This window comes from Chamaea fasciata, unplaced genomic scaffold (genome assembly GCF_029207755.1).
Source record: "Chamaea fasciata isolate MVZ Bird 193981 ecotype frontalis unplaced genomic scaffold, bChaFas1.0.hap1 SCAF_20, whole genome shotgun sequence".
NCBI lineage: Eukaryota > Metazoa > Chordata > Aves > Passeriformes > Sylviidae > Chamaea > Chamaea fasciata.
The window spans coordinates 6920604-6935097 of record NW_027094105.1 but is presented as its reverse complement, the minus strand read 5'-3'; the positions used below and the strand labels follow the sequence as shown (position 1 = coordinate 6935097).

The 14494-nt window shown below is 40.5% G+C and overlaps 1 protein-coding gene across 1 annotated transcript in view; it reads left to right on the top strand.

Moving 5' to 3' along the window:
* The window catches only part of MED27 (mediator complex subunit 27), an 83611-nt gene that overhangs the window by 55823 nt on the left and 13294 nt on the right, over positions 1-14494 (top strand). Inside the window, exons 4-5 of the mRNA XM_066201063.1 lie at positions 1005-1098; positions 11291-11398. Coding sequence (XP_066057160.1) covers positions 1005-1098; positions 11291-11398 — 202 coding nt within the window. The remainder of the gene's footprint in view (positions 1-1004; positions 1099-11290; positions 11399-14494) is intronic.

Sequence of the window (14494 nt, the reverse complement as noted above, 5' to 3'; positions counted from 1 at the left end):
AGTTTTACTGTTAATCTAACTCAGGCATCCAATTTTCCCGAAGTCTTTTTTTTTTCCAAGCATATATGTGGATTAGCATGAAAACAGTTTTATTTACTAATTCATTCATGGATCTGATTGAATTGCAGAGTTTGTAAATGGGGACAGATCAGTGCACAGATGATAAAGACTGTTCAGGAAACTCTGCTAAAGCAAATATTTGGATTTTAATGTGCCCAGAGGAGTGGCTGAAGTGGCACGTCCATGGTTTGGGGCAGTGTGTCCTGGGAAACAAGGCTCTGTAAGGCTGTTTTCAGTGTTAATGGGGGTCAGTTCTTAATTTGATCCCAGGGAACAGGACAACTGTTCACCTTGGCCTGCAGAAACAGGGATTACACCCAGCAGAAAGGATGTTGTTTTACCTTTGTGTTCGATTGCTCCAGAGAAACATCTGAAATTTACCAGCCAATTTCAGAATCACCAGTGCATGAAATAAATTGAAAAGATTCAGGGAAAAAAACCCCACTCCTAAGAATCATCCAAAGACTTTGATAAAACCTTTATCTGTTAAGTTTATCAAAGAGAGAGTAAGGACATGACAACCTGTGAATTCCTACACTGGAAGAGTAATTTTAATCTTGTGTCCTTCAACCCTCCTGAGGAGAAAGTATAGAAATACAATGGCAGGAGTTTGAGACTGACAGATGTTTTGAGACAGACAAAATTTAGGTGAGTGCATGTTTTTAAGGGCAGAGTAATTGATTTTCAAAACAACTTGCAGAGGGCTTTGGTTTGATTCCTCTTATCAGTAACTTTTTGAATTATTGCTTGCATATGGTTTTGAGAATATGCAGGTATCAGAGAGAAATTGATTCAGGAAAGTCCTGTGAACAGGGTTTAAAAGGATAATTTTTAAAAAGGATATTTTCTAAAAGGGATAAATGTGTTTAAAAAGCATAGTTTTATAATCTGAGTGTGTGAGGGAGAGCCCCTGTGTTAATGCTGCTGTTTGGTTTGGTTGGTAGATACGTTGATGATGTGATCAGTCGGATTGATAGAATGTTCCCTGAAATGTCCATCCAGCTCTCCCGGCCAAATGGAAGCTCTGCAATGCTTCTGGTAAGTTGGATCATTTACTCCCTTGAGTTGATTTTCTTAACAGGTTGAATTGCTGTCCAAAAAATGCAGGTTATTAAAGATTATTTTTTTTAAAATATATCATTCTTCATTTGCCACAGCAATGCAGCATCTTTCTTGCTCTTAGGCAATTAAGTGATAAAAATAATTTCCCTTTTAAACAGAAGATCTGTTGCTTTATTGTTAAATGTGATTGTAGAAATACGAGCACAAACTCAAATATTCACTATGATTCTTGGCAGACTTGGCAGTGAGTGAATCTTAATCATGATAATTAAGGAAGAGAATGTTGTGAAGAAGAAAAGAAGAAGGAGACCAATATGATTTAAATTTGTTCACATTGCACTTGGGTCAGTGAATTTCTGTTATATGATGAAGTTAAGAATTTGCCTTTGAAGTAAATGAGCAGTAAAGGCTGGGTTTGAGATAAACAAGTCCAATACATTCAACTTATTTCTGCCTGACCAAGCAAGATTTCATTGCAGAAGAGCCTATTGTTCACATCCATTTTCATAGGCAGCTGTTGTGCTCACAGCAAAAGAAGTCTTCAAAGCTCTAAGACGGCAAAGTGGAAGAGGAGTCTATGGTGTGGGAGCTGGATGCTGATTTCCTTCTAGGAAAAGGCAGATGTCACATATTTAAATAAAATATTAAATAAAACCAGATTGTAAATAAAACTAGAAAATACACCACATACACAGATGAAGAACTGAGGGGCCAGTTCAGTCGTTTCCATCTCACATTTCTTATGGAAATTTCCCCGTAGCAACTATTGCTGTGATTATTGTTAATTTTTAAGTATTTTAATTGTACTTAGTTTTAATTAATCAACTGTCTAACATCTCATTATTAACTTTCTTTGAACAGTCACAAATTCACAAGAGATTAACTGAGTCAGAGGTTAAAATAAACAGCTGGCATTAAAACATTTAATCTGCAATTGTTGGATTCACCAAGTGGAACAGTATATTCCAGAAAAGAATAGGATTCATCAGTGCAGTCTTAGGAAGTTTTAAGTCTTAGAAGTTTTTGCATTTCCTCTTAAGCTGACTTTGTGTTTTATCTGTTTTGCTGTAGAAAAATGTCTGGTTTTGTTTCCTTGCTTTGAAATGCTTTCCATTCTCTTGGAGCCCTTCTTTGCATACTGAAGTACTTTCCACTTTTGGTGGCTTTTTGAGGTGGTCAGGAACTAGATGATGTTTTTCAAGACTGAGACATAGTTAGGAAATAATATAAATTACCTTGGGTGTGACTGCCAAGGAACAGGGTTGGGTGGTAACTAAGGGAAGCACCTTTCACCAGCAGCAGTAAGAGTGAATTCCATGTGGCGGTTGCTCTCTAAATCAAGGACATTTTTGTTTCTACAAGATCCCAGCCCCATGTTGAACCAGTGGTGTGCATATTTTCCTTGGATCAGAGATCAAAAAGATTGTTTTTAAAGTATTTTTGTGTGTGATCGTGTGATGGGTTTATCATTTTTTCTTTTAGCCAGGTTTTCCCTCTTTCCCATCTGTCTCAGTTGATGTTGCCAATATGGCACTTTCCATCTGGCCCTGACTGCTACAAAAGCTTTTGCTGTTTTCAGCCACAGATCCTTCAGTGAAAAAGGTGCTGCAGGATGGGCAGTGTGAAGAGCACCTCCCCCAGAAGGAGGGAGGTTTCTTCAGCACTTGTGATTTCTCACTCTGAACTTAGCCCAAGTTACATCTGGAGCTGCTCCCCTGCAGCAGCATGGTTTACCTCAGTGCCAGAGGCTCCAGATAAGGCTCATTTTATTTCAAAATATTTCACAGCCATGCTGTTTGCCCAGAGTTAATTAACTAACTGTATAATCTCAACTATGCTCATCCTTGGACTGTTCATAGCACACGTGGCATCTTAGGAAGGTTCTTGATGCAAAGGTCCAGTTTTAATAACATCTTTAAACACAATCATTCCATCTACCAGGGAAAACCCATGGATTCATCTTCAAGGCACTGGTAAGCACTATCCATATCTTAAAAATGTGTAAATGATTAGAGGGAGATGGGGAAGAAGGGGAAAGGAGGCCTGGGAGACTCTTTGAAACTCAAGAAACGTTGGGACCTTTGCCAAACAAATTATCTTTAGGAAAAAGATCCAAGAGAGAAAGTTCCAGCTCCAGACTCCACAACTTCATTTGCACATGGAAATCTGTTTATGTCCTTAGCTGTAGAGGTGACACTTGCACCACTAAGATTCATCTGGTGGTTCAGGAAGATGTCTTTTTCTTCAAGAAGAACAAGGAGCTGCAGGAGAGGGTCCTGCAGGGAGGATTTGGGGGCTGGAGCATCTCTCCGATGAGGAGACACTGCGGGAGCTGGGCTGGGTTGGTCTGGAGAAGGGAAAGCTGAGAGGGGATCTCAGTAATCCATGTAAATATCTCCAAGAGGTGTCAAGTCAGTGCCAGACTCTCTTCAGTGGTGCCCAGTGACAGGAGAAGGAGTAATGGCCATAAACTGAAAGAAACCATAGAAAGTTTCACTTCAGCGTGAGGAATGCCAGTAATGCCAGGTTTGTGGGTTTGATCTCTTTATGGGCCATTCATGTAAGAGTTGGAGCCAGTGATCCCTGTGGGTCCCTTCCACCTCAGAATGTTCTGTGATAAACTTTTCATGGAGGGTGGCAGAGATCTGGCAGAGGAACGCAGGAAGGGTGTGGAGCCTCCCTCTCTGGAGACATTCCAAATCCACCTGGAAATGCTCCTGTGTCACCTGCTCCAGGTGACCCTGCCTTGGGCAGGGGGTTAGATGGGGTGATCTCCAGAAGTCCCTTCAACCCCAACAATTCTGGAATTCTGTAATGATCAGGAGCTGTGTGAACCTGTTGGTCAAACTCTCCTGGTGAATAAACCTCTTGTTCAGCTGGGCTCTCCCTGAGCAGAAGCTGCAAACTCCTGTGAGAAAAATCAACTGCTGCCTCCAGACAATGAGGAGGTTTTTTATGCTTTCGATTTATACACAGCAATTGTACCTCATTAGTCTGGATTTATGCTACACAGGCCAAACACATAAATAATTGAAACCTTTCAGAGCTGTGTGAGATCCTCGGCCGATTTTAAGAGCAGTTTATTGTGGCATTTCAAGGTGCTGTTTAATCCCAGTCTTCACCAGTGATTTTTCAATTAATCTTTTAATAGCACTATGTATAAAATAGACTAAACATAGAATTACAGCAGCTCTAATAACTGTGTTATGCAAAATTAATTTCCAGCAGCAGCACAGGGAACTCTGGACTCCTTAAGGTTTTTGTGAGATTTTGTTGGTCAAATGCCAGGAATTGTAAATAGATAAACTTTACTTTGTATCTTAAGAAAACGTTCACTAATTTTTAATGAATGAAAATAGCTAGCTTTTTTTTTCCTTGAATGATTAGTTATACTCCTAGATACATTATTTTTCCTACTATAATAATCAAATTATTTTGTGATTGTTTCACGTACGTTGGTTTTGTTATCAAAATTCAGAATATTTTTTGTGTGAAACAAATCCTGTATACAATTGATTCATGAATAAGAGAAAGATTTTAGAAGACAGTAAACTTTACCCAGCTTTTCCATGTGAGTTCCTTAGCATCATTTACCCAGCCAGTCCTACTTGGGGAAGAAGTTTGTTTTCTTATCTATGTCTGGGAACTGCTTTGTCTTTAAATTCTTTTTATCCCCAATATTTGTAAAGAACTACTACAGAAATTACAAGCACTTGGTAAATATTTTTGCAGATAATGGAACTGTTTCCTGCAATTTCTAAAGCACAATGATGCATGTAAGTAACTTCCAACCTGAAAAACTGAATTGTTTCTGCGAAACTCAGGTCGGAAATCATGATTTTTTTCTTTCCAGGTTATCTTACAAATTTTTACTGTTAAATTAATTTTTATGAATTTATACTGCTGCCTAGATTTTTAATAGATCTGTCATATAAAAATATGAAGCAGGTTTTTAAAAAGTTTTATTCATTCTCCTTAAAACCAGACACATTTGCATTTGAACTTTCAGATCTTGTTCCCGGCATTTGCAGCAGTCTGATTGTGTGGCAGTGGGTTGTATTAATTGCAGATAGGCCAGACATCTGTTCCCTAAAGCTGAATAATTCCTTGTGTCTCATTGTTGTTTATTAGTGTTTTACATAAAACCATTATTATTTTTGTGGGGAAAATGGAAGCTGAAATTGATTATTTGCCCATTAAGAAAGGCACCAGACTGATTTCTGTGCATGAGACCCTGATGTTGGAGAACCGGGAGGAGTGGAGGAGAATTTGCAAAGTGATTTGAAATCAGTATCGATGTATTGATTGGAAACAATTCAGTGCTGTTATTTCCAAAACAATTTCATATTTCCAAAGTGCTTTGCGGTGTGAGCCTTCCTTCTTCCCTGTGGGGTGGTTCATCAGGAAACCAGTGCTCAGCAGGCACGGGATAAAAGCAGGCAGGTTCATGGAAGAGGGGATGTAGCTCTGGTGGTCACGTTTGGTGGCTTGGGCACCTTATTTTTGGGCCTGTAGGATGAATATTCATTTAGGGATTTACTGCCTTGGAGACAATAGCTTGGTTTTGGTGTTTGAGGGAACTCCTGGGATGGTTCAGGATCTGCTGTCAGCTGGAGGAATCACTCCTGAGTTCACAGTGGGACTTGTGACTGCAGTGCTTCAGAGTGTGTGCCTTAAGATGAAGAACCAGCATTTAAAAAGCATTAAAATCAGCATTAAAATAATTTAAATTAAAAATTTAAAGGGCATTAAGTCAGTGTTTGAGGTGACATGGGCAGGGGAAGAGCGTCTTGAATTAACAAAGTACACGAGCAGGAGTTGGCAAGTAAATTGGAAAGTGTTCTCTGCTTGTCTAAAGAATGGGGAAGATGAGGAAGAGTCTTTTCCATTGGGAAAAGGGAACAAGAGTAGAGAAAAGTAGAGAAAGACTTGTGAGAAATGTCCTCAGCTTTGCTCCCTCCACAGGGTTACTGTGCCCAAAGCTCTCAGGTGTGTAATTGATATTCCCATAGATTTATATTGTGGAAGATCAGACATCATTTTCATCCTTGTATAATTCCTGGTGTGCCCTAATTTAGAAAGGAAAAACGAGACAAAATCCATTTCATCTTCTGTAGCTTTGCTGGGCTGGTGTGACCCTTCCCTAAGTGTGGCTGGCCACTGGCAAAATCCACCGGCTGTCCTTGAACCTTTGAACAACATTCCTGTGCCAGGTTTTTTGCCTTATTAAGAGAATAGGGAATGTTACCAAGGGAGAAGAGCCAGCTCATCCTTGATATGGTGGAAGCATTTAAAGTCCTTCATTTATGTTGACTTTTTATCAGGCTCTATTGCAATTAGGTTAGACTAATGAAAGGTAAATTCCAACCCTTGCATAAAAAAAGAAATCCTTGTAAAGAACCTAATTAGTATGTTTGTTTATTTAGACTCTAATGGCTTAATTGCATCTTATCTTGCTATTTACAAATAGGCATCATTAAAGAATAATGAGCATGTGAGGGGAAAATGCAGCCATACCAACAGCAGATGAGACATAAATGAGAGGAAAAAAATCCAGTTGAAAGTCTGTGTGTTGGTTTGGTTTCTGGGATTTTTTTAATCTTCATTTTTAATGCAGAATTTTTTTTTTCCAGCATATATAAATATGATTTTCATGCATTGTACTGATTAGTAAGAAGGATCTGCGAGTGGGAGGCTGAGCTTATGGCTGGTTCCATGGCAAGGAGCAGGTGTCTGGCCTTTTGCTGGAAATCTGTAGCTTGGTTACATCTCTGGTTGGATGTTGCCTTATTTCTGAGGTGAATAAAAACCACACACACACTTGTGCTCCTTTTTATAGAAGCGGGGAGGTGCCCATGTTAACTGAAAATAATGTTTTCTTTCTTTTAGCTCTGCATTGCAGAGCATCTGCAGCTCAAATCAGCAGCAAATTCCCTGGAATGCTGAGGGGAAATCTGCAGCTTTGGGGATTTTTCATTTCACAAAGTGTGGGAGCTTGATGTTGTCAGCATACATTTTCCTGATATCAAACTTAAATAAATTTTAAGAAAGAGCATTTGTTAATATGTTGTTTAAATGGTTCATAAAAGGGGTTTTCACTTGATATTAGCTTCAATGAAGAGGCAAAATTGAAGGGGGGATTTCAAACTGTTTCCTCCAGGCAGAGTTCTGGCATGATAAATTAAGTTTGATCCTTTTCATTTTGTAAACTCATGTGGACCCTGATTCTGACTTACTAGGAAGGGTACTTTCTTCTTTCCAATTATGATTGGTGTTAAATGGGAACTTTTTTTAGCAGTCTTACAAGAAATTATCTAAGTCATTCTCCCTGATTATTCTGTTTCCCCCTCTCCCTTTCTTGGCATACTGTGTCTGTCAGATGCTCCTTGAGATTTATCTTGGTGATAGACAAAATATTTTTAAAACTGGGATATTTCAAGAAGATTTTTATTTTATATGTCTTTGTCAGAAAAGCTGCATAATATTGCAGATTTCAATCAGCTGCCTGTCCTACCTTCTTCTGGGGCTTGCCATTTTAGGAAGCAGGGGATTTATGAATAACTTAACTGTCTGAATTTAGTATACTTCAGTTAAAAGGAAGTTAGAAGTACATTGTTATTACACAGCCCAAAACAGAAGCTACAGAAGTATTTAACTTGCAACTGTTCCATTTTCAGCTCACAGAACTGTGGGGCATATTTTTTCATTCATATTAATTGAATTTTAAAGTGACCTTGTACATGTATTGATTTGAATTAAAATTTTCTACATCAAGGACGAGTTGGCATATATCCTTCAGGCGAAATATTAAAAAGCCAAGTGCTGTCTTAACAGGATATCGACAGGAGAAGTTGAAATTTAATAGGAAAACTTGGCTTAGAAAGGAAATTGTTGCCTTCTTGTCACAATTGAAAGGTATCTTTTCTGAACGAGGGAAGAAATTTCTCTCTGTTGGTACCTGTGGAAATGCAGGGACATTTCAGTGCCCGTTAAATAGGGACCATCTGGGTGAGTCTGGACCTCCAGGAGAGACCTACACTCCTAGAGCTTGGAGCAGAACTATCACATTACTGGTTTACCAAAGCCATTAGTGTTTTATTACCTTCTTTCAGGTGATCTGTAGGGACACAGTTGGATGACTGACTGCAAGTGTAAATTATGTTCCATACATAGATCTGTTCTGAACAAGTAGCCAAGCTGAGCAGGGATTGGAATAAAATGGTCTGCTGAAAAACATGATTTGTAAAATACAGTGGAGTTGAACAAAAACATTAAGCCCTGGAAATAGTTACGAATCTTGATTAGTGGAGGAAAAAAATAAAAGGGTATTGCATTTGCTGTGTACAATATGGAATGTGCTTCACCCTGCAAATAGCTGTGGAGCTTAGTTCTGGCTTCTACATCTCACAGCATCCTCCAGTCTGGTGACAGGCTGTTGTTCATTCTTTGTACTACTACCCTCATTCTTTCAGTGCTGTTAAAACAATGAACTGTAATTTCTCTGAGCTACTTTTACAAAATTCCTGCTTCTGTCAGACTTAACTAATGAGACAGTCCTACAGAAATCATCTCGAAGTCTCGATCTCTCTTCCAGCCAGAGTAAAATCTGCAGGAATCCCTTGTCAAACCAAGAATGGCACAAAAGAGGAAAGTTTTTTGTTCTAGTACCAGAGAACTGTAAGAGCTAATTCAGACAACTCAGCACCAACCCAGCCAAAGTCTGGATTTCCGGGGTGCCTGGGTTCCCCTTCCAAAGCAATAGGACCTTCCTCAGGGAGCTCACTGAGGCACCCAGCTAAGGTTGGGTTTCCACAGCTCCTTACACCTGTGGGACACGGGAATTTTGAATTTGGGTGGTCAGGCGAGTGGGTGATCCAGGTACTGTCCTGGACGTTGTGCAGGATGTGACATTTCGGTGCTGTGATGGGTTCTGGAAGTGGGGAGTGAACCACTGGAAGGGTATGAAGTCACATCACCCAGAGAAAGGCAGGGAGCTAATGCAGGCACATTTGTGCAGGTAAATCATGCAGGGAGGAGGTTTGAGGCCAGCAGTGAGTTCATTCCAGCAAGCTGGAGTGCCACACACAGGATTTTTCACCGTGTTATGTTCCGCTGTTCACTGAGAGGATTTTCAGGAACATCCCACACAGGCTTCAGATCAACCTCAGATTTATTTCTACCTGGCAGCCCTGGGAAATGCTGTGAATGCACAATGTAAAGAGAAAGAGGAAAGAAGGGAGCTTCAGCTGAAGTGTGTGAAGGCAATGGGGATAGGAAATACAATACAGAAAGCTGGGTCTGGGTGTTTGTAGGGCAGCCTTATCCTTCTTCCATTAAGATTTCTTTTTCTTTCAAATGTCTCCTTTTCCTGCTTTTAATTTTATTATGTATGGTTGATGCCTAGTGTGAAGTTATAAATAAGAGTCCGTTCTCTCAGCAGACCAATATCCCACTGAAGTGCCGCTTTTAATAAGGCAGAAAAATAAATTGAAAACTGTTAACTCTTAATGTGCTGGCAACTTTTCTCAAGGTTTATTCATTTCCTCCTCTTAGCAATTATGAAAAAACTCTGTGATTCCAGTGGATGATCAGCATCATAGCTTAGGCACCTCTGGGTCATGACTTTGCATTTCTGAATTAATTAATACAGTGTCAGGTGCTGAAATAACTCTGCCCATTTTCTGTATATGAGGACCAACTAGGTCTTGTGTAAGAGTACCCTGGCAAGGTACTGCATTTAAACCAAAATTCACAGCCCCTGATAGCACAACATGGTGTTTCCATACATGTTCATGGTTCCTGCTGTGTCCGTGGCTCAGGCCCTGATACAAGTTCCTGTCCTCCAGCATTTCACATCTTTTTCTTCAGAAATTATCCATTCTCCTGACCCACTTTTTATGTTCTTGCAGCATTATGCCTGGCAGCCTGTCTGCTTGATGGCTGTCATTGTCTTCCCTTCTTGTTCCTCTGTCTTTTCTCTTGCTGTGAACTTGTCCTGCCCTGTTGTTCAGACTCTTCCCTGCTGGAGTTCTCCCTGTCCCATGCCAAAGGCTTGGCATCAGTTCTGTCCAGAGTTTGTGGCTCTGTCCTGCACTCTGCTGATTAAATCAGCTCAGGGGCTGCTGGTGGTGGAACAAGGTGATGAGCAGGAGTCATTAACAAAAGTTACAAAGGAATAACATCCAACAGATCAATAAAGGTGCATATTGACTGATTTCTTTAGGTGTGGATTTGTCTGCTGAGGTCAGCAGTAAAAACACATTTGTTTCAGTGGGTGTTAATCTATACAGGATGAAATGTTGGAACACTGGCAGAAAATGAGCTGCTGCTGGTTGGGAAATATTAAAATGAGCTAATTGTTTCTTTTTTATCTCAGTTTTATGCTTTTGTGAGTGAGGAAAAGCTCTCTAATAATCTCTGCATAACAAAATACAAAGACAGGATTCTTGTTAGACACACATTCCTGACTGTATTGAAGTACAACTTCATCTTTGAAATGTAAATTGATTTTTAGATTAAAATCCCTTCATTATTGCATTTTTGTCAATAATATAATTTAGGCTTATTTCTCTTGTTATACTCTGACTGACCCTCTGTATTTTCCATTATACTAGTTTTATTCTTTGCACTTTAACACTTTCACAGAAGGAAATGAAACCTTTGAAAATGTAACATTTTTACTTTAAGCTGTAGTTTCCTTTGAAATAATTTTACATTTTTATTGGACAGAAAATGTTTTCCATTAAACTCATGGCATGCTTTTACAAGCCAGCATTAGGAGAGTCCGATTCTTCTTTCGAATTGTTTTTCTCTAAGTGGACTTATATTGGAGAATATCAAATTCATCGAAAATAATCACATTTGCCCATTGTTTTTGACAAGTTATTGAGTTGTGGTGTTAATAAAATGGAGAGAATTGCTTGGCAGTGTCATGTCTGCACAAGGGAATTCTGTGAACTCATACATTTTCAGTTGCAAATGAATGTTTGTTTGTTCTGCACTTTATAGTCTCTCTCCTCCTCATAACACACACTGCTTTTAGATCTTTTATTTTGGTCTCTCTATAAAATATTGAAAACTGAAATTGCATCAGCTTAAGCTGTTAACTCGATGAATTCAGACACCATTGACTCTTCCTCGGTTGGTGTCCTTGTGCTGTTCTTCACAGGTTACCTTAGGAAAGGTGTTAAAAGTGATCGTGGTGATGCGGAGCCTCTTCATCGACCGCACAATCGTCAAAGGCTACAACGAGAACGTCTACACCGAGGATGGCAAGGTGGGTATGGCCTCTGCAGCCGCACTGCATTTCATTTTCGTCTCTTTACATGGCACAAAACTGGGATCCCACTGCAAGTATGGAAACATTAAGCTGGCAAAAGGCTCGGAATGTCTGCAGAATGTTCCAGTTGAAATTTGTCTTGCTTTGCTTGTGCATCCCCAGATCTCTGGAAGCTTTTGCTTGAATTTCTGATTTGTCACCTTAGACCCCAGTTGCTGTGTTTGTAGTGTCTGCTGAGAAAACATTTTTGCAGTGTACCAGCGCATCAACAGCCCAAGGTTCAGCTTTCTCTCTTCTGAGAGCCATTGAAAAATCTTGGGCTGGTTTGTTTGGGTTTTTTTTTGGCTCGATAAACACAACAGAGAGGATCATTGGTAGGTGCTCCTCAAGAATTTGCTTGCCAGCAGCAACACATCTTGAACAGCAGCTACTACAGCAAGTGTTACCTGTTTCCACAAGTGATTTGTTTTGTGAACAGTTCACCCTGCTTGAACCCTGAGATTTCCTGTGCCTGCACACACTCCATATGGCTCTCCTCAGCACATCAGGAGATGTTAACGGGACCTGACGGCCTTAGCTCAGCTCAGGTCTCTTTCCAGGGTGGAATTGGTCTCTGTTCCCGAGACATCCACCAGGACTCTCCATTGCCAGGAACAGAACTAAATACCTCCATGTTTCACGTTGTCTCTCTGGAGCCTTCTCTTCTGATTATGAAGCCTATTAAAATAAAAAGTTCATTATATCAGGATGAGCGTTTGGCACCCATAGGCCATGTTATAATGAGGTGAGACTTCTTTTCCTTTCAAAAGTGATAACTGTGTTTCAGCACACAGAAGCACGTTGTGTGCTGACCCAGAGTTCAGCAGCTCTGAGTCTGAACCTCTGTTCTCTGGGAAAGGCCAGGAGCTGAGCTGCTGAAGGAAATAGTGCAGCTCTGTTTCCCAGGTGAGACATTCTCCCTCAAAGGGCAGAGGATTGGCCTAAGAAGTAGTAAAATAAAAAATTGCTTAATTTTGATTTGCCTTTTTCAGATAGGCAGGTTTAAATACCAGTTTGCCGCAGAAGCAGCTGCTGTCTACTCCCTGTATATTTGCATATAAATACAGAGCTACAGCCCCAGCCCCTCTTCACCCCAAGTTCTGCATGGAAGTGAAATCATGGTCTGCTGAGAGAGCGCTGACAATGTGTGATGGATTCCCGTGTCACACTTCATTTGGGTGTGCTCGTTTTCTCTGATGAATCCAGTTTCCTTTGAAGCTCCCTTGAAATACAATAATGCTATACATGCTGAAAAGCTAACTAAGGAGTTCCTTTCTGAAACTCAGCATCTGGCATTGGGATTCTGTTCAGCTCAAGGTGAACTCTCCTGGGAGCTGCACACTGTTCCTCTGCCATCATTTGCTGCCAGGGGACAGCAGGACTTGCCAAGGCCAGCTCTGGGCACGGGGCACTAACCTTTGCCTGCTGTCAGTGGGGAGCAGCTCTGCTCCTCCGGAGCATTGCTGTTAACACCTGGCTTATTTCTTGCTTTAAGCCAGTCTGCAGGGGAGTCTGTTCTCTTCCCATTCAGCCCAAACCTGGGCTGTGTGACTGCTCCTTTAAGGCTGCACCAACCCGTGACCTTTACGTGGCACTTTGCTATTCCAGTGGGCATCCCAGAGTTTTTGCAAACCTGAAGGTCTCTGTTTTAGGTATAAATAGGAACATTTTTTTTGACTGAAGTAGAATTGGAGTTGGAGCCACTTAAATCATGAGCAAATTTGGCTTGGAAGATTAAATAAATGCGTAGTTTGCTAGTTTTGCCAACTGGAGCACATATTGACAAACAGTGAGCTCCTTTTTTTTTGTCACTAATTAACTACTCTGGTAATTGGAGAATAAGAATTAAGATTGTGCTCTCACAATGATTTGCTTTCCTTATTGTGCCTGCTGGGAATGAGCGATTGCAGTCAGTTACAGACAGAGTCCATTGCAATTCCTTCCCTGTCACAACAGATGCTGTTGGGAAGGTGCTTCAGTGAGGTTTCTGCACGATTCTGGCTTCTCAGTTGCTAGCCTGATAGCATGAAAAATGCACCAGCATTAAGGAGAAGCACACAAAAAAAGTAATAAAAAGATCAGAGAGTATCGTCCTTATTAAATAACAGTAATATGGAGAACCCTCAGGAACACAGTAGGAGGTGATAATTTTTCCAGGGAGCAGTTTACACAGTCATTATTGATTTGGGACTTAGCTTATGTATTCCTAGGAAACATTTAATATTTGTAAACAACAGGGAGATGAGGAATTAGGTGCTAACATGCAAATGGCAATGCTGAAGTGCCTCTTTTCTGTAAGGCACGTTGAAGAAGGGACACGGGTTAAGTCTTTGTACTTCTTTGCACTTAAATCACTGGATGAGGCTCAGTTGAGTCACCCTCCAAACCGCACACGTTGTAAAGGCCTTAAAGTACAGAAAGTGAAATTCAGTGGGAGGCTTTTTACAAGAAGAGAGGGGCTTGGGGCAACTAGATGTATTCAGTGCTATTTAAAAAAGGAGAACTGGCCATCACTGGGAGACTGGTTACACAGGCAGTGAGAAATGGACTGTGCACAGAAGCCAAAGATTTCCCCTCTGATCAGTGTAGTCGTAATTTATTACAGAAAATACACTGCTTTTTAGCAAATTCTGCATTGCTGGGAAGAAGAAAGGAAGAGGCAAGTGCAAACAGCAGAGTTATTGAGACTCTTCTGGTCCTTCACTCAGGCAAATCTGGCAAAAACCCCCAAATCTGGGTGTTTCTCCTGGTTGTGGAGCTGCACAGTGACACACCAGGAAAGCTGACATTGCATTTTCCAGGTTGCTTTATCTTGCTGTGTGCTCACACGTTGTGCTGTGCAGGTTGACAGGTGCTTACGTGAGAGCCTCACGTGGTCTCTGCTGAAGTCTCCCTCAACGGGGTCCTCCCTCTTACACATTTAAACACTTTCAAAATTAAGGTGAAAAAGCAGAAGTTTTAAGCTTGCAGTGAGTAAAACAAGACCAGCCATTCTGCGGTTTTATTTTCATCTTTGCTTATACAGACAGAATTACTGCATTTCTTAAGTGCCTC